We start from the raw sequence: 19,383 nt of genomic DNA, 5'->3' as shown, positions 1-19,383 counted from the left end.
ATCAGACTTGTGTGAAAGGATATTGTTCACAGGATCTGTTCAAAGCCCAGACATTAAAATGCAGTTTGCTTACATTCAACTCAAACGTTAAGTTAAAACGCTCAGCAACTCTGGAGTTTATCTGAGCAGATGTTAACTTTTCATGAAAGTAAACAAGATACAGGACTTGCATTCTTGATACGACTCTTTGTTACAGCTAAGTGCTGAAAAAAATCTTACTACACAATCTTGGGAGATGCCGTTTGTGGTACGTGACAAATCCAAATCACTCTTAGTTCAGGCCACTCAAACTTCAGAAGCGGAAACTTCTAACAAATCTCATTTTGGTCTGTATCTCCTATCTTCCTCTTTTCCTCTTTTATTTTATTTGAGCTTTTGGAGCTATCGGCTTGGGAATCACACACACACACACACACACACACACACACACACACACACACCACAAGCATCCGAAGCTATCAACGAGAACGTGGTTGAACTGTCTCTAGTTGTTTGAGCAGACATTTCCTTGTGTCTAGTCCGACACGCTTCGAGCAAAAGTGACCAGCTGTCCTTCCTTTCCACTAGCTGTCATTTTCACGCTAGAATTTCAGCCTGCTGGGTGAGACGTGACTGCACACACGCAGCCCCAATCAAAGGTAATTCTCTGTGCAATGGCGTGTAAAACTTACCTCTAATTATGATAAGGTTCCTGATGGGTCATTTATGGTACACTCTCTAGAGGCAACAGCAATGATTAGGAGGAAATTAAACGGGCCTGATCATGACTCAATAGAAATTAAAAGTCTCTTAGGAAGTCGTTCCTTGCTCGTGCTTAGAGTTTAAAAGGAACCTAGAAATGGACAGTGGGCATAATAGTGGAGGCTGTGGGATCATTTAGACTCAAGTCTTAATCTGGAAATCTCTTAGATCTAGAAGACACTCTAATGTCTCTGAACATATCTTGGCTTCCGTTCTTGACACATGTTCGTCTTCTCAACATGTGTGTTGCACCACCACCGCTCTCCCTTCTGATCCTTGAACATGCCTCTGTCATTCTTATCTTGGCATCCTTTTCTATAGAATTATCAGTAGCTGGATTTCTCTTCCTGTGGATTTCCATATGGCTGGGATTTCCTTGTTTTTCCACTTGCCACTCAGTGAGACACATCATGTCTGCCTTCTCAGATTCTCAAAGGGAATCTGTCTCTGAAGCCCTTGCCCCATCTTATCTAAGCAGCCTAGGTTGGCCCGGAACCCCTGGTACACAGCTGAGGATGGTCTTGAACTTGATCCCCGTGCTCCCCGCTCTCAAGGGCTAGGACTTAGCTCTGTGTGCTTTAGCAGGCTTTAAGGCAGTCTCTTCTGAGGGCCAGTGGGGCCTCCCTGCTAAGTCACTAGCTCCTTATACTTGTTAGTTACCACTGGATCATCCTTAGTGGTGTTAATGAAGTACGAATTATACTTAAAACTATTTACTTACTGTTTGTTATATAATTAAATCTGTTAAGTGACCATTGGAAGGAGAATCTAAAAGTAACGACCATCTTAATTATGATTGCCCCAATATTGAACCGCTACCAATGTCACTAACTAGATAAACCAATACTGTTTGAAAAAAGGTATTAAAGGAACATGTAAGTTAATCAATCTGCATGATAAGCTTCTTGAACTTTACATATGACGTCATGAAAACAAACTCCTTGTATAAAATTTTAACAAACCAGTCACTGGTGTATTTTATGTATAAGTGTGCTCTGTCTACATGTATATCTGCATTCCAGAAGAGGGCATCAGATATCACTATAGATGGTTCTGTATTGCCATGTGGGTGCTGGGAATTGAACTCATGATCTCTGAAAGAGCAGCCAGCGCTCTTAACCTCTGAGCCATCTCTCCACTACCAGTACCATTTTTTTTTTAAATGTACCACGTTTAGTCAATAATTTTGAACAGACTAAGCGCAGAATGGACTCAAAGTTTATCCATGCACTCTGCTTACTAACGTAAATCGTAACAACGATTCTTACCAAAGTGTCCAGTCATGACCACAGTACGGCTGAACGTTCCCAAGGTAGAATCCCAGAGACTGAGTGACCTCCACCAGATTGGTAAAGTCAAGACTGATGCTGTCGAACAGGACAGAGGCCATGACAATCTCGTCGATAGCCCAGACGTCTTCTCCTTGGGAAGAGTGGTAGGGCTGCCACCATCTGAACTGGATCCCAAACTGTCTCGCGTCATCTGGTAATTCTACAGAGATTATCCTGAAGGGAAAAAAGTTAGAATTCAGGTCTTTTGCTGTCTTAAATATTTATACTACAAACCCGACTTCCAAGCCAAATAAGTAGTCAAATAAATTGAATTATTTAAAACCCTAATCTCCAAGATTGGATATACTAAAATAATTAGTCAGGATAGTTGGACCCCCACCAAACTATGGCATAACAATGATTCAACCATGTACATTCTTCTGAGATACCTGGTTTGATGCACTTTTCTAACAATGTCTTCAAATTCTATCAAAAAAATGTGATTGTGTTTTCATTCACGGGTTCTCAAGGAAGCTGACTCCATTAAACACAGGTGTCAAAGGGACAAAGTGGTCGTTTGAGTAGCCTGTTCCACGCCACAGGTGTGAGGCAGAGGGGAGCAAACTGCTCTCTTGGTCCCCTGAGTTAGCCAATGTGGACACAGGTCACTGGCTGTGCCCCAACACGGCGACAGTGGTGGAGATTAAGAACAATATCTAACTTTGAGGAGCAATTATTGCACACAGTAGCAGGAACCGCGCTATAATTGCCTTGCGATGACGTTGGTGTCAAAGCTCCACAAATCACAGCCCCAGGCTGCTCACATCCACACACAGGTGAGACACAAAAGCAAGAGGAGTTCCTCTCCCACAATGCAGCCGGACTCCAAGCGCGGTGCTGCAGGGAGCAGGCTGCAGGGTCTCAGGGGGGTTGCTTCCAGCGAGTAAAGGCACACTGCAACTCCCTCTTCCGCCAAGTGACTATGTGGATAACTTGAAGTATTTAAGATTTCATTATCCCAGCTTAGCTTACTGAGGAATTAGACTGCGCTTCATATTTTTTTTTCATGCATAATATATTAAAACGATAGTTTGGAAATGTGGTTCATCTGCTGAAAATTACTATCATTTTCCCTTTACAGCTTTTATAGGCATATGCGGGAGAGGACTGAGTTGCCACTACTGGTTATATAGACAGTGACAACCAGGTGGAATTGTCTAAAACAGGAGAAAACACATTTTTAAAAAATAATGCTTAGGGTCTTAGCTGGGGTCATCCTTGTGCATTCCTGGGAATTTTTCTAGAACCAGGGTTCTTGCTAACCCTCAAATGGCTCCCTCAATCAAGGTATTTCTTTCCTTGCTCTCATCTCTGTCCTTCCTCCATCAGACCCACACTGGCGCACAGGACTGAGCTCCCAAGGTCCAGCTGAAGAGTGGCAGGAGAGGTATGAACAAGAAAGTCAAGACCATGAGGGGTTCACCCACTGAGACAGTGTGCCTGAGCTAATGGGAGCCCACCAAATCCAGCTGAACTGGGAGTGAACGAGCATGGGATCAAACTGGTCCCTCTGAATGTGGTTGACAGTTGGGGCTGACTGAGGGGCCAATGACAATGGCACTGGGATTTATCTCTACTGCGTGTACTGGCTTTTTGGGATCCTATTCTCTTTGGATGTATACCTTGCTCAACCTTGATGTAGTAGCCAGGGCCTTGGTCTTTCCACAGAGCGGGGTGCATTGCCCTCTCTCAGAACTGGAGGGAGGTTGGGAGAGGGTGTGTGGAGGGAGTGGGAGTAGGGGAGGAAATGGGAATTTGCATTGGTATTTTTTTAAAGTAATAAAATAAAAAATAATAAAAAAATCAATATAGAAACAGAGTAGCATAAATTTAAAAAACATAAATTTATAAAATGTAAACTACAAAGACATATTTAAATACATTTATGATTTTAAAATAGTTTTCATAATCTGATAAACTTCTTATTAATATAATTAATTAGATATATTATTAATATAATTGATTAGATGACAATATAAGTAAACAGTTAAGTTAAAGATTATTGATAGCTTTCACTTTTATTTTTCTATTAATATTTATTTTACAGGTATAATGAAACTAAACAATTGAACTATATTCCAACTGGTTCAATAATGCAAACATCAGACACTGATTAAATAATTTGGTTTAATTAGCATCATATTATGAAAAAATAGTTTCTTTTTATTTTAATAATTAAAAATGCAACTAATCTCCCTGATGAACAGATATATAAAGTAGCTAAAAATAGAATATTTTATGTGTATATATGTAACAATAGTTAAAGATATCAATATTTTCATAACAGAGGAGTGGAGACTCTTGGTCTTCAGTTAGATTCCTGGTCTGCAGTTAGACTCTTGGTCTACAGTTAGACCCTTGGTCTACAGTTAGACTCTTGGTCTACAGTTAGACCCTTGGTCTACAGTTAGACTCTTGGTGTACAGTTAGACTCTTGGTCTACAGTTAGACTCTTGGACTACAGTTAGACCCTTGGTGTACAGTTAGACCCTTGGTGTACAGTTAGACCCTTGGTCTACAGTTAGACCCTTGGTGTACAGTTAGACTCTTGGTGTACAACTAGACTCTTGGTCTGTAGTTAGACTCTTGGTGTACAGTTAGACCCTTGGTCTACAGCTAGACTCTTGGACTACAGTTAGACTCTTGGACTGTAGTTAGACCCTTGGTCTACAGTTAGACTCTTGGTGTACAGTTAGACCCTTGGTGTACAGTTAGACTCTTGGTCTACAGGTAGACTCTTGGTCTGTAGTTAGACTCTTGGTCTGCAGTTAGACTCTTGGTCTGTGTTAGTCTCTTGGGTCAGGGTCTCTGTGCTGTCAACCTAATGGCCAATGACTCTGCATCCAAAGTAAAGGCTGTTTGATGTGTCTTACAGGTCTCAGCATCTGCACATGTCAATTTAGGATCAAAACATCCCATGGCAAGGACTAGGAACTTTTTTGTCTCTCTTTCTTCTGTATGTCAGTATGTAAATCACTTGTTCACACATGGAGACGACACAAACCTCCAACACACAAAGCATCCCCAGGGAATGTAGACAGGGATATGAACACAAAGGAAGAGGGACACCAAGCATCCCTTTTGGGTTAAACAGACACTAAATGACTGGCAGATCTAGAAACCTTGGTCCTAACTCCTTGGTCTTCTACTCCACATAACTTCTGCCAAGAGGGTGGGAGATTTTAATGACATCCTGGCTCTTTGCACATTAGACTAGCTGGTAGGAATAGCTATGAAAACTTTGATTAGAATACTACTTGGGGGGAATAGAGACTTAAGTTAACCTTTTGCGTCAATCATTCCTTTGTAGATGGGTGTTAAATGATTTTTCTTTGTTTTCTTTTTTCTTATTGGCTGGTGTGTATGTGAGAGTGTGTGTGTGTTTGTATATGTGTACAGATGAACTCACATGTGTGTGGAAGCCTGAAGTTCATGTTGGGTGTTTTCCTTGATTGATAAATTGTCATTTTATTTGTCGAGGCAGTCTCTAGCTGAACCTGGAGTTGAGTTCTACTAGTCTAGGAAGACAGATTGATTCAGGTCATTCAAGTTTTGCTTTGCAAGCATTGGAATTACGGTTTTCTGCCATAGTTGACCAGCTTTTATGTGGGTGTTGGGATTCAAACTTGTATCCACTGAGCCACCTCCCCAGGCTGCATGAATTTTCTTTTTCTTTGAAACAAGGTTTCTCTGTGTAGCCCTGGCTATCCTGGAACTCACTCCATATACCAACCTGGCCTTGAACTCACAGAGATCCACCTGCCTCTGCCTCCCAAAATCTGGGATTAAAGGCATGTACCATCACTACCTGGCCAAGAAATTATTTTTTTTAAAAGTTTGATAACTATATAAATTACAGAATTGGGTAACTTGAAATAAGGGATCAAATACAATAAATAATCAAGGCATAAAAATTGGCCAAGATTTGATTTTTAAAGCAATTTTAGAGTATGAAAATACTTACAAGTAAGAACAAAAGGGGAAACAAGTTTAAGGTTTAACAGAATTATGAAATTTATACTTATAAAAGCACAAGTTAGTTCACAAGATGGTCATTCAGACTAGATATATTATGAGATTTCAGATTTCATACATAAGCAGTTCTTTTAATATTTGAATGAAACACAGACAAATTTTCTGAAACCGTCCTTTAGTGATGGTGGTGAGCCAGCTAGAAGATCAACACACGACTCATACTTCATTTCTGAACAACCGTGACATTAAGAGATAATATAGAATTCACAGCATTTTACAGGAGGTAATTTACAATGAATAAAGCAGACTAAATGGCTAAGGGCATCAAGATATATTTAATCCTATGAAAAATCTTCAAGGTTTGTATTATTTATTATGAAGAATATAATTTAGCACTTGGAATATATCAGCTTCCATTTCTGCCATGTCAGCTTTTATTAACATTTGTGAGGGGGAGGAAGAGGGAGAGTCTTACGGTCAGATGCTCATATGCGGAAAATGCATGTTTTGCCGACATCACCACATTCTTCCAAAAAAGGAAGCCTTTACTGTGATCTCCATCTTTCAAGCCACACACATCCCTAACCCTGAAGGGCTGCCTTGATTCTGCTTAGAAGAATGTCACTGTCATATGGTGGATGAGATTAAAACCACCTTTGCAGCAGCACATTGAAGATGTCGCTATTTTTCATATCAACAAAGATTAATGAAATTCATTAGATAGATGGATTACCAAACTTTGAAGCTGTCCATCCTTGCCAGAAAAAAAGTTGGGCGTTCGCCAAGTTCACTTAGGATGAAGATATTTTCTTCATGATTTTCTCATGTTGTTTTTTATTTAACTTATTGGTTCATATTAACCATGGGGAGTCCCTGGGACTTTTCTATAGGACATGTGTATCTCTAAGGGATAAAGCTGTACATTTTTACTTGTACAAAGAAAGCATCCAACATAGCTGGGACACTTACATTTTGTTATAATGTGTAAAATTTATATCAAAATAGTGAGTAATTGTCTGTCACATGCTACTTCACTATGCACAAAGATCTCATATTATTTGCCAATGATTAAAATTGGGAGTGGCCCCCCGGCAAAATTATAAAACATGTAGCATGCATTATCGGTGTAGAGTGCCAGGGCACACCCTGAGGACTGAAGCCTGCCTCCTCATGAGCCAGGGGAAAGGTACCTCCTGGAGGGGCAACAGTGCTAGTTATCCATACAGGACTGCGGGGGAGACACAGCGTCCACCCCTGATGGTTTGTACACTGATACCTTATTTTGAGATTTCCCTTCCTTCTCTCCCTTTGTTCCTTCTGAAGGACTTTCATGGAGAAGCCCCGTGTGTTCTAACAGGACAGAGCGTCTCTGAAATGTTTGTGGGCACCATTCTGTCAACACTGAAGGTTGAACCCCTGTTAGGTGTGCATAGCCGTGAATAGACAAAAGCAGAGAGAAGTAGAAATGGCCAGAGGAAGGGGTTTTATTTCCTCCTTCATACATGCCATCGTCATGGACTCAGTGCATGCCAGAAAGATTAACTTGTGCTCACTGCTTCATTTCACTGTGTGAAAAACTTAAAACACATTGAATATCAGATTTAATAAGTTATTATAATGTTTATATGTAATTTAGCAAAATCTTATCAAATATTTTTAACCGTGTTTGCAAATGAGCGTCATATAAAAATTATCTCTAATAGCTTACATGACAACAGTATTGGCTGCATTCTTTTCCTAAATATCAAAGTGGTTTCCTTAGACGCACATCTCAAAATATAACAATACAATTCTTTGAAGTATCGAAATGAGTGGGACACATAGATTAAACAATATGGTTTACCAACTGTTCATTTCAACAGAAGAATATATAGAATCCTTTTTTTTTTTTTCAAGACAGGGTTTCTCTGTAGCTTTGGAGCCTGTCCTGGAACTAGCTCTTGTAGACCAGGCTGGCCTCAAACTCACAGAGATCCACCTGCCTCTGCCTCCCGAGTGCTGGAATTAAAGGCGTGCACCACCACCTGGCTTTTTTTTTTTATTATTTTTATTTTTTATTTTTTTAGAATCTTATACGATCTGGCCCTCTGCAAAATTGTAAGACTGAACTGTGAGTCCCCCTAGGAGGGAAATACTACATGGACGCATTCTGACATACCTGGGCTCGTGGTAGCTGAGGTAGGAATAGTGTTCCAGCAGTTTCCAGGTTATCCCATTGTCGTAAGAATAGTGCAGTAGGACTCCTTCCCCAGGCTGGTCAGGGGCCTTGCACGTGCTCAGAACAGACCTGCTCCCTAGGCGCAGTGTGAACTGCAGAAACCTAGAACGAGCCGCTCATAGTTAGTCAACACAGGCACACTCTTACTGATAAACTTTTGTTTTCAAAGAAATTCAAGCACTTTTAAATGAACTTCCCCAAAGCTGTAGGCTTACAGTCATTGTTTTATAAAGTATAAGTAATTATACCGTAAGATGTATAAATAAGTGAAGATGTGCATGTATTATATATGTGTGTGTGTCTGTGTGCACGCGTGCACATGTACGTATCCATAACATAGAGCTATTTTCATGCCTGTTTATGTATTATGTGCCTGTGTACATAGACTTGAAATGCCAATCATTCCTTTCCTGCATTATTTATCAGGCACTGGGGGAAGGGGCGGTGTAGAGTAAATCTAATCAGCCCCTGCAAGCTGTCAAATAAACAAACCACATGAATAATTAACCAGACTTTGGCTTAAGAACACAGTTTTGATGCGAACATCTCATAGTTTTTAAAAAGCTGTCGGTCATTAGTAACCCAGAGTCATTGGCGAGTCTTCTGGTTTATCAAAAACTAGAGCAAATTAATTCTCAATCAGCTAAGGATCCTCGCAGCCTATTTAAAGATTAGAAGACATATCTGTCTAGTGAAAGAGAAAAAGAGCACAGCTGAAAATCATCCACCCTCGCCCACACGCTCTCTGCGTGTTCTACCCCACCACACTCACCGGGACTGTGAGCTGTCCAGGAAAGACGTGATCAGCTGCCTCCTCCCATCTTTGTTGAAAACCAGAGCCTTCCCGCTGGCTAAGACACCACAACCGAAGCTGACTTCAGCACCGCGGATAGAGTAAAAGTTATGGTAAGAGGAGAGCCTGGAGCTGCCAAAGCTTTCGGAAATAAACATGGGGAATGTCTGGGATGCCATCTCACAGGCTGGGCCGGAAAATCCTGGGTCACACCTGAAAGGAAGGATAGGGACATGAGTCTTAAGGTGCAGTTCCTTCAGAGTCCACTGAGCTTGCCAGTCCATCCTTCGGAAGCTCCTGAGCTTACTCTGTATGTTTGGGTCCAGAGACCAGGGCAGGAGTGAATGGCACACAGCCTTGATGGTCTTTGGAGGACCTGAATCTGAAGTGTGACATACTATAGGAGAATTTAATCTCTGAAGGCCCTACTGTAAAAAGCTACGATTAAAACAGCTCAGCGTTTACCTCTGACCAATGTCAGCGCTCATCCAAAATGAGCCAAAATCTGCACACACCGACGACTTAAAATCTCCGTAAGCACCGATGGTTTTATTCATATTGCTCATAAACTTGATGAAACAACATGCAACACGTCTAACAAAATATCTAGAATGGGCTTCCTCCAAGAATAAAGATAAATGTAACATTCCGAGAGGGATTCTTTTATGTATTTTCAGGCTTTGGAAACAGGTCTTTCTTTAAGCACCTCACACCTAGGCTGGAGACTAGGGAAACCGTGCACCTTTGACCTAGATGCAAGCACTCCGTAGGGCGGTTGCTGCTCCATGGCTCCCAATTTAGCAGTGGCTCAGGAAGAAGAGCAGCTTCCTCCCGGTGCCCGACTGCTCAATGTGGTGATGGTGGTGGCGGTAGTGGTGTGTGCGGATTTGTTGATGACCTGGTGACATTTTTGCTCTCTGTGGAGACAGACCTCATCCCTCTTCTCTCCCTAGACCGTTACCCGTCTTTTGGCAATGAGTAACTTCATCATAGCGGAATTACTACTTGAATGTAAGAAACCTTTAATGGTTTAGTTAGTTTTGTTTTTTTTTTTTACAGTATAGTTTTGAATTATAAAATGAAATTAGTGGTGCAGGAACATTTTCAATGAAGCCTTTAAACTCCCTGAAGTCTGAAACAGCCTCTCCACATGGTAGTGTACCAATAAATAGATGTTATAGTTCAATTCAGAGAATGTTCTCCAGCAATATTTCTGAAACCAAAGCCTACAGTGGCCTCCTACAGGGCTTACGGAATATGAGAACAAGTAGAAATAAAAAGTCAAATTTGATATACACTATAAATTTTCTGGTGTTGCAAGTAAACCCTTTTCATCAGGTTAACAAAGAAGCTGGGCCCTAAAATGCCGAGAACTAACACAGCATGATGTTCAAGGGGTTTCTCGGCAACACAGGCAACTTTAGGGAGAAGTGAAGGATAGACAAATTATGATCTACTGAGCATGTTAATGAGCCTCAGCTTCTACACACACTATTTCATGGATACAGTCATCCTCTGAGTCACCAAGAAGTTTCCAAACAGACTAGGGAACTTCAGCTAAGTTAGACACACTGGGATGCAGGTGTGGTTTACCGTGGCATGCGACTGGAATTTGTTTCCCAGCAAGTCTAGCGGAGTGCATCTCAGGGTAAACATACTTTTGCACATCTTAAATATGTTCTCTTAGAATTAGATGTAAAAACAAGTTTCTAAAAGCATAGACCTACCATTCAAATCTAGATGATTATTTGAGGAAGACATAGCTAATGTTTCAAAGAGTCCATGAGCTACTTCGGGGCAGGAGTTTATCTTACAAGTTAAGAGAGATGGCTTGCTGGGTAAAGACATGGAAACCTGAGTTTAGACCCCAGAGCCCACATCAGAACTGGGCGTCATGGCACTCATTCTAAGTCCTAGGCTTGGGAAGGCAGGGGTAGGAGGATCCGTGGGGCTTGTTGGTCAGCATGTGTAGCCTAGCTGGGAAGTCCCAAATCCATGAGAGAGAGAGAGAGAGAGAGAGAGAGAGAGAGAGAGAGAGAGAGAGAGACAGACAGACACAGACAGACAGAGAGAGACACACAGATAGATACACACACACAGAGAGAGACAGGCAGACAGAGACAGACACACACAGATACAGAGATAGACACAGATATAGATACCCCCCCACACAGAGACAGACAGACAGACAGACACAGACAGAGAGAGACAGACACACACAGATACAGAGACAGACACAGATATAGACACACACACACAGACAGACAGATAGACAGACACACCAGATACAGAGACAGACACAGATATAGATACACACACACAGAGACAGACACACACAGATACAGATATACACACACACACACAGAAAGAGAGAGAGAGAGAGAGAGATACACACACACAGACAGAGACAGACATAGATAGAGATACAGAGATAGACACACACAGATACAGATAGACACACACAGAGAGACAGACAGACAGAGACAGACACAGATATAGATACAGTAGATAGAGATACAGAGATAGACACACACAGATACAGATAGACACACACAGAGAGACAGACAGACAGAGACAGACACAGATATAGATACACACACACACACACACACACACACACACACACACACAGACAGACAGACATAGGCAGACCGACACACACAGAAAGTGGGGAAAGGAGAGAGATACCTGGTTTCAAAAACCAAGGTGAATGGTTCCTAAGGAATGACACCCCAATACATCCTCTGACTTCCACATACATGTCCGCACAACACACAGTTGAAAACTCACACACATCTCAGGGTGCTCACGTGACCCCTCCAATAGCATAATCAGAAACTTTCCCATTCCTTACACACTTCATAAAATATTTAATTGTACAGAGTGATCTCTTTGTTAATTAAATTCAATAAAATACAGTTTTAAAAATTAACCTCACACTACTCCCAGTGTTTACAATTGTCTCATAATTTCTAGACAAGTAGGTTGAAAGCTCTTTTGTAAATTGTCTATTTATTAATTAGTTACCCAATTAACTACTTTTTTGTTTGAGGTGTTGAAACTTATCTTTATGACAAAGATGGCCTGTAGTGTCAGGAATTCACAAGAAATCTGGAATTAAATATTAATCCAGGAATGACATAATAAATGCAACTATCTGTTCTTGGTATTAATATAACACAATTGACTGGCGGCAAATGGATATTACCCTATTAGGATATTATTTCAGACCTGACAGCCAGCACCATTATTCTATAAAATGCACAGAAAGCGAACCATCCAGCTATGAGGGATTTGGATTTGTTACAAATTCACATGAGGGATACGATAGCTTTTACAATTTAGCCCAATATAAACTTATTAATTTACTTCCAAGTTGTACTTAACTTACACTTCTATCCCATTCTGAGGATTGGGGAGATGGACCAGAGGGTAAGCGTGATGGCTGTGCACGCCTGAGGACCTGAGTTCAACTGCAGGAGCACAGATAGGGTTCAGGTGTGGCCGCATGCATGGCTACAACCCTGGTGATGTAGACGGCAGGGACAGACGAGACCCTGGGGCTCACTGGCTGCTAGCTTAGTCCTGGGTTCAGTGAGACGCCCAGTCTCAAAGGAAGGAGACAGTAATAGGATGAGGACGCTCTATGTACTCCTCCGGCTTTTGCATATACACCCTTGTTCAACACAGGAACCATCCACACACATCATACTCACACATATACACACACCACACACAATAATTCCACATCAAGTATCCTGATTTCAGTTTTTAAAAAAATACCTCAAATTCTAAGAGAGAATATTACATACATTTAAATGACTCATGGCCTCAATATGGAATGTGTGTGTGTGTGTGTGTGTGTGTGTGTGTATAATATATATATTTTTACACAAACACACATGGACATACACAGATAACCAAATATATTATTTTCAAATGCTTACTTGCAACCATGTCGAGTGCACTGTCCTCTGCCAGAACAGAATTTGAGACACGACGGACCTATATAAACTATAGGGAGAAAGAAGTCACGTAAAAGGTAACAACATAATTGGAAAAACCAAGAATATCACCAGCATGATTTCAGAAAGCAATGCCCATGAAACACGGCCTGCTGTGTGTACATGAGGTGACATGCAGGGAACCTGGAGCCGGCGTGAGCACTCGGTCACAAATATGTTGGATCTGTTTTAATTTCCATAAATAATTCTATCAAGACTTTACTGCCTGCACACACAGGGTTGTGTAATTTATATTCCTTACTGTGATGTCGTCTGCCCCAACCATTACAGCAGATTGCTAATGTTCCTGCTTCAAATGTCCTGCAACGCATGCATTCTTTGGAGAGAAATAAAGGACCTAGTTGGTGCATCGCAAAGGGACGAGGTCACAACTATGATTTCTATCCTTACCTGAGAGGAAAACTACAATACTACAGACGAGCCCTGCGTATATTTTAAATATTAATTCTTCCTCCCTGGAAATATGAAACAGCATTAAGAATCTAATGTTGGGGGCTGGAGAGATGGCTCAGAGGTTGAGAGCACTGGTTGCTCTTCCAGAGGTCCTGAGTTCAATTCCCAGCAACCACATGATGGCTCATAACCATCAGTAATGAGATCTGGTGCCCTCTTCTGGCCTGCAAGCAAACATCCAGACAGAATGCTATATACATAATAAATAAATAAATATTTTTTTTTTAAAAAAAAAAGAATCTAATGTTGAGCATTAAGCCTTCTCCATTATGTATAGTTTCCCCAGCAAACGCTGGATTAACTGACAATATGATGGTACAGACTTAAATTCTAATCTTAAGCATGATGAAAAGACCTAAAAGGTTTTATTATCTGAGGTAATAAGTAAAGATATAAGAATTTTATAATGAATATAATCAATAATCAATAGTAAAACAGAGAGAAAATCAATTAGGAACAGGATCGCGGTGGTTGCTAAGAGTCCACAATACTCAGTTTCGGGCATGAAAAAAAAATTGCCACTTTCTTCTCTGTCCTGAAATCACATCAAAATACCCCAATGATTTATTTTAAAATAAACTTTGCTGTGACCTGAACTCCCAAGAACACATAATCTATGTACCTGACTCGTAGGGGCAGAAAAACCTAAGGAGTTGCAGTGCAAAATCTTTCGGTGAAGGAAACTGCCTGGACAGCACACTGCTTGGTTAAAATTATTGGCTTTAGGCCTCAGTTAACTGTGGATTTACAATCTGGCTTTGCCTGGAAAGCTTTGGGTAAACGGTTTATCCTGAAGAAGGCTCGCTGTGTCCATCCTGAGAAGTGGGGTGACGACCCTTCCTAGAGAACGGGTAACTATGCCATGCTCACGAAGCATCGTGTTGTGTGGCTGCAATTACCACAGCCACCACTACCCTCCTGCCCCGCTGTCCAGCAGACTCCTCTGCCCACCACGCGCTGAGAAACAGAACAGGCACACTTGGTTGGACACCAGCGGGATCCTGTGAGGGTAAGCTCTGCAGGGTTACTCTAGAGGCTGCATGGGGCCGCAACACCACATCGTGGTTTGAAAGGCCTTCATAGAAGCAAAATCATCAATAATATAAGGCTTTCCAAGTCAATAAAACCACACTCAAGAATTTGCCCTCCGCTCCTGGCTTTATTATTTCATCAATGTACTATAGTTGGAGAAGTAAAAATAAGACAGAAATAGCCTGTCTTAGGATTTTCCATTTTGTTAATAGTTTTAGAATGACTTCGGAAGTGTTTAACAAAATCATGACATTGGAGCTAATGTTTTTTTTTTTTTTTTCGAGACAGGGTTTTTCTGTAGCTTTGGTGCCCATCCTGGAACTAGCTCTTGTAGCCCAGGCTGGCCTCGAACTCGCAGAGATCCGCCTGCCTCTGCCTCCCGAGTGTGGAGCTAATGTTTGTCTCCATGTATCTCCCTTGGCAATTTTCCACATTTTCTCCAGATTTTCTTGATGCAGTTCTAGGGTTTGGTAATGGAAGGGATGGCAGAGGTGTCCTTTCTGGGAGACAGGCAAGCCCCTTTCTACCTTGTGAACATGCCAGGGGCTGGAGTCTGTTCTAGGAAAGCTTCACCCAGGACAGACAGAACTGAAGGGATTCTTTCCCTAGTGTGTAACTGCCATGAACCATGCATTCTTTCTGTGACTTTAGCTTTTCCCATGAGACTCAGATATGATGCTGGGAGGTTAGCAGTGTGCAGTAAACACTCCCTGCCCCTAAACCATGCTGTGATTGCTGTCTTAGGGAAACTGGACAACCTACGCAGAGGCACATATATGTTTCATTATATTCTCAATTTTCTCATACTTGTTCTTCACTTTATTACTAGTGAATATTTTTAAGCTTCTTTTGTGATTACTAAAACTAATAAAGATTCATTATAGATTCTTAAATAGAATTGCACCAGGAAAAATCTATTCATATCCTACTGCCCAGGGGGCACATATCCTGGAGCCCATTAGCAGCTGTGGTAATTAAAATGTTATGCAAAATTTTGTCAATGAAGAAACTTTATTTTAGCAAATCGAACCTTAGATACTTTAGTTTATACACTAGGTTTAGACAACTTTTGTTGTCTCTTATTGCACACAAAGTATACATTGTAGTATAGAGACACGGGCTTTTAAACTATACAGAAATGATCAACAATCTAGTCAACAGTTTTTATGGATCTCCAAATATTTCTTTCATGCCATTGTCTGGGAACGGGGTGAGTTTCATGAGTATTTTAGACACGATGTTTCCGTCTCCGCATAGTGTCTGCAGTTAGAAGATAAGAGCCCAGATGTTATGAGAGCCACTAAGAAGAATGGGTCTTATTTTAATACATGCAGTATGGTGCTTATGTTAATTCTGCATAAGATTCAAGGAAATGTTAGGCTTATCCTTTGTCATCAACTGTGAATTTGAATTTTATGGATTTAAGCATTTTAAAATTATGTATGTTGAAACATCTCAGCATCTAATATTGCTGACTGCACAGCCTTTTTTTTTCCCCCCTGATTGTACATCTCTGGCTTCTAAGGGAATGCAAAGGAGAAAAGGAAGGAGAGAGGATGCTTCAGGAATCGCAAGACCATGGCTTAGCAATGAGCTGTGCCGTGTGCCGACTGACAAAAGCCCAGGATGCGCTGACACCAATGGCCTGTGATGGTGGTAAACACTCACCGTTATCAATGGCCCACATGTTCCCCAGGATCGCTCCTGTCTGTCTCCAGCGGAGCCTGGTCTCGCGGGTGAGCGCTGCGTTAGGGAGGGGGATAGTGATCCGGTTCCACCTGCGAGAAAGTTAGCACAGCATCAGCCTCACAACAATGTCCCCATTTTCTGAATTAACTTTACATGCTTGTGAGGCTCCTGTTTCTGTGTGCCCGCTACAGCACTAAAATTAATAAAGTATTATCTTCAACTGTGGAGTCTACGTCTTCATTTTGCTGGCCTTGTAAATATTTTACTGGGTATCTAGTGCTCATTCCATAAGCTGGCGAAAGTCTTACAGAGGCATCTCGAGTCTTACGCTAGCCCACAAAAGGGTGTGCAGTGGACCTTAGTTTATTCGGAGAGTTAGACTGACCACCATTGCATATGGTAGATGTCGGAGTAAGATCTGACCAACCAGGTCTAATTTTTAAAAAGTTATCTTTTTTCTACTCTTAATTTATGCCTGTATTTTGGCAATACAATCCCTTTTAAATAGCAATAACTATAGGGTATATAATCCAAAACACAAGTATCATAAATAAAGGATGACTGAACCCATAAAGCGTGGTCAGGATAGGATTTAGCAAAGATATTTGTGCATGTATTTTCATGATACCACTCTTAAGGAGATGTCAGTTTACTTAGCTATTAATTAAAATGTCTTGTCTCCAAATTACTATTCTTTTTTAAATTTTACACCATGGACTCAATCTTTTAATTGAGCCTTGGAGCATGCTCACTTACCCACTGTAGTTTTCAGAGGAGTAGGTGGTGCTGTGTGGGAGGTGGGGGCCTGCACAGACCTCAGGCAAGCACTCAGTGTGGAGCAGGGACCAGGAACGTCCATGGTTAGTAGAAAACTCCAGGCTGACACTAATAATAGCAGAGCAACCACAACAAAGAGGGGGTAAGGAGATATCAAACGATTCCTTGCATTTCTGGCTAAGTCAACGAGTATGGGACATTTCCTAAATGTCTGTGCCATCTCTCACTGGAGTGTGACCCGTCTTCAAAGGGCAAGCGGTTGGATCGCTGCCACCAAAGCTATGTTTGAAGGGCAACACACAGTAACCTGGGTTTGTGTTTTGAATTTGATAGATAGCAAGACAATTACCACGTCTCACACTGCCACTTAACCCGTGAATGTGAGACCAGGAACGTGCTTACAGGGGAGCCAAGCAGCACTTATGTAAAGTCACAGCTCTTGAGATGCTAATTGACCTCTATACTTATTATTAGGGGGTCACTAGCCTACAGGGGTCAATCTCGTCTTTAGTTACTTCTCTCTCTCATCAGGTTATTACAAGGGATGTTGCCATGGCATGTGTGAACAAACACCTTTGATACTTTGTATCAAGCACTCAGAAGGAAACTATACTCACCCAGTAGAGAAAACTCCACCCAGGAACATTTCTCCTATTATTATTATTATTATTATTCAAAGAACTTTTGCAGTTCTTTGAATCTGTATTTTGTTACAGAGGGGGAGGGGGAAGAATCTGTATTTTTGTTAATAGACATTTAATTAAGAACCCACACAGGTATCTACTGACAAATTCTAATTCAACGGCCAAGTGCATGCATGCTCATTTCTCACCAGATGAGGCCACTCCTAAGTGTGCTTCTTACCTGTTCCCAGGCTGGTGCGTCCCGCATCCCAGATTAATAGAAAACTGTATCATGTGTGACATTGTAGACGGCAGAACCGGTAGCACGTGGAAGAAGTCCACAGCCCAGACATTCCGATTGTGCCCTTGGTGGTTCTTTTGCCTGAGACAAAATTTGGTAGCAGGCGTCTGAAGTTCAGGGTTGATGACTACAGAAAGCAAAGATGGAACCTTCCAGGAAAAGGAAACTCGAATTATTTACAATCCTTCTCGTCTAGCCGATGCGATCCTCTTAGAGTCTATCCAGCAATCACTGAATCCACACCTGCCATTTACTGAGCACCAGGCAAGGACCTTTGTGCTGGATTTGTAATTTCATGTGGAAGATTCTGCCTTCAAGGACTTAGAATGATTGTGCAAACAGGGGCTCCCTGTGTGGGACTGATCAAGTGTGTGTAACCACTTCATCCCCCTTAGCGCAGGACAGAGGCAGCTGAATGATTATTTGACTGTCTCATTTGTGCCTTCAAGAGCAGTTCTGTATAACATTACTGTTCCTCTCTACCACAAATTCTGTAAAGAAGACTCAAAACAGAAACAGTCACAGACTACAGATCAACATGCAATCATTTATGTCTATGATTCGGGGTGAAGGATTCACAAGGCCAGAGCAGGTAAAATCCTATCAACTAATTGCTAGAAAAGTCTTTGATGATATTCCGAGGGCAATCAATTGGGTTATAATTGAATGTTGAACATGTTGGATATTTTTCTCTGATTGCTTCCTAACTTGCCTATTTTTTAAATTCTTTATTTTCTGTGGATGTGTTTATGTGGGTGAGTGTGCAAATTTGTACATGAGGCCCGGGTTCAAGTCAGGTGTCTTCCTCAACAATCGTTCTCCACTTCTTCCGTCTTGGAACCAGCGTTTCTTACTGAACCTGGAGCTGGTCAGCTGGGCTGGCTGGTCAAACCCAGAGATCCCATTTCCACCTCCCCAGCATCTACACTGCAGGTGTGCACTCATCCCCAACTTCTCACTTAGGTTCTGGGCTCCAAACTTAGGCAGGACCTCTTTACGAAGCAAGCATCTTGCTGAGCGAGGCTTCTCCCTAGCCCTAGCTGTGTAGAGTATGCCCAGAGCGAGCAGTGTGGAGAGAAACTACTGAGTGTGGGCTGTGTCGGCACACACTGATGATAGGAAACACCCGCACACCCTGGACAAGCATCTCACGTGACTTTCAAGATTGTTTGCAAATAATCAGAAACAGCTCCTGTCCTATACCCAGAGAGCAAAGGGAAAAGCGCAATCCCGTAGCTCTAATTAGCAAAGAAAAAATGTAAGGGTAACAGTAATCTGAATGCCTGCGACGCCTTCTGTCTAGAAGATTTCCAGTGTGGGACTCAACTCATTCTGTCGAAAAGCAAGGTTGTGAAGGTGCATAATTAGAGTTCACTTTTACAGCTTTCTCAGGGACAGGAGTAACTGTCAGTTAGAGGTTTGGGT

The 19,383-nt window shown here is 41.6% G+C and overlaps 1 protein-coding gene across 1 annotated transcript in view; it reads right to left on the bottom strand.

The window, feature by feature from the left end:
- Reln (reelin) overlaps positions 1-19,383 on the bottom strand; it is a 445,074-nt gene that overhangs the window by 133,342 nt on the left and 292,349 nt on the right. The window contains exons 14-20 of the mRNA XM_041668128.1: positions 17,899-18,107; positions 17,014-17,142; positions 16,237-16,346; positions 13,006-13,072; positions 9,038-9,271; positions 8,206-8,367; positions 2,010-2,246 (exon numbers count right to left, since the gene is read on the bottom strand). Of these exons, the coding sequence (XP_041524062.1) occupies positions 2,010-2,246; positions 8,206-8,367; positions 9,038-9,271; positions 13,006-13,072; positions 16,237-16,346; positions 17,014-17,142; positions 17,899-18,107 (1,148 nt within the window). The remainder of the gene's footprint in view (positions 1-2,009; positions 2,247-8,205; positions 8,368-9,037; positions 9,272-13,005; positions 13,073-16,236; positions 16,347-17,013; positions 17,143-17,898; positions 18,108-19,383) is intronic.

Source organism: Microtus oregoni, unplaced genomic scaffold, assembly GCF_018167655.1.
Source record: "Microtus oregoni isolate MIOR12 unplaced genomic scaffold, Mior012 000018F_ref0000195, whole genome shotgun sequence".
NCBI lineage: Eukaryota > Metazoa > Chordata > Mammalia > Rodentia > Cricetidae > Microtus > Microtus oregoni.
Note: the sequence above shows the minus strand (reverse complement) of the source record. Positions and strands in the feature narration are given on the sequence as shown.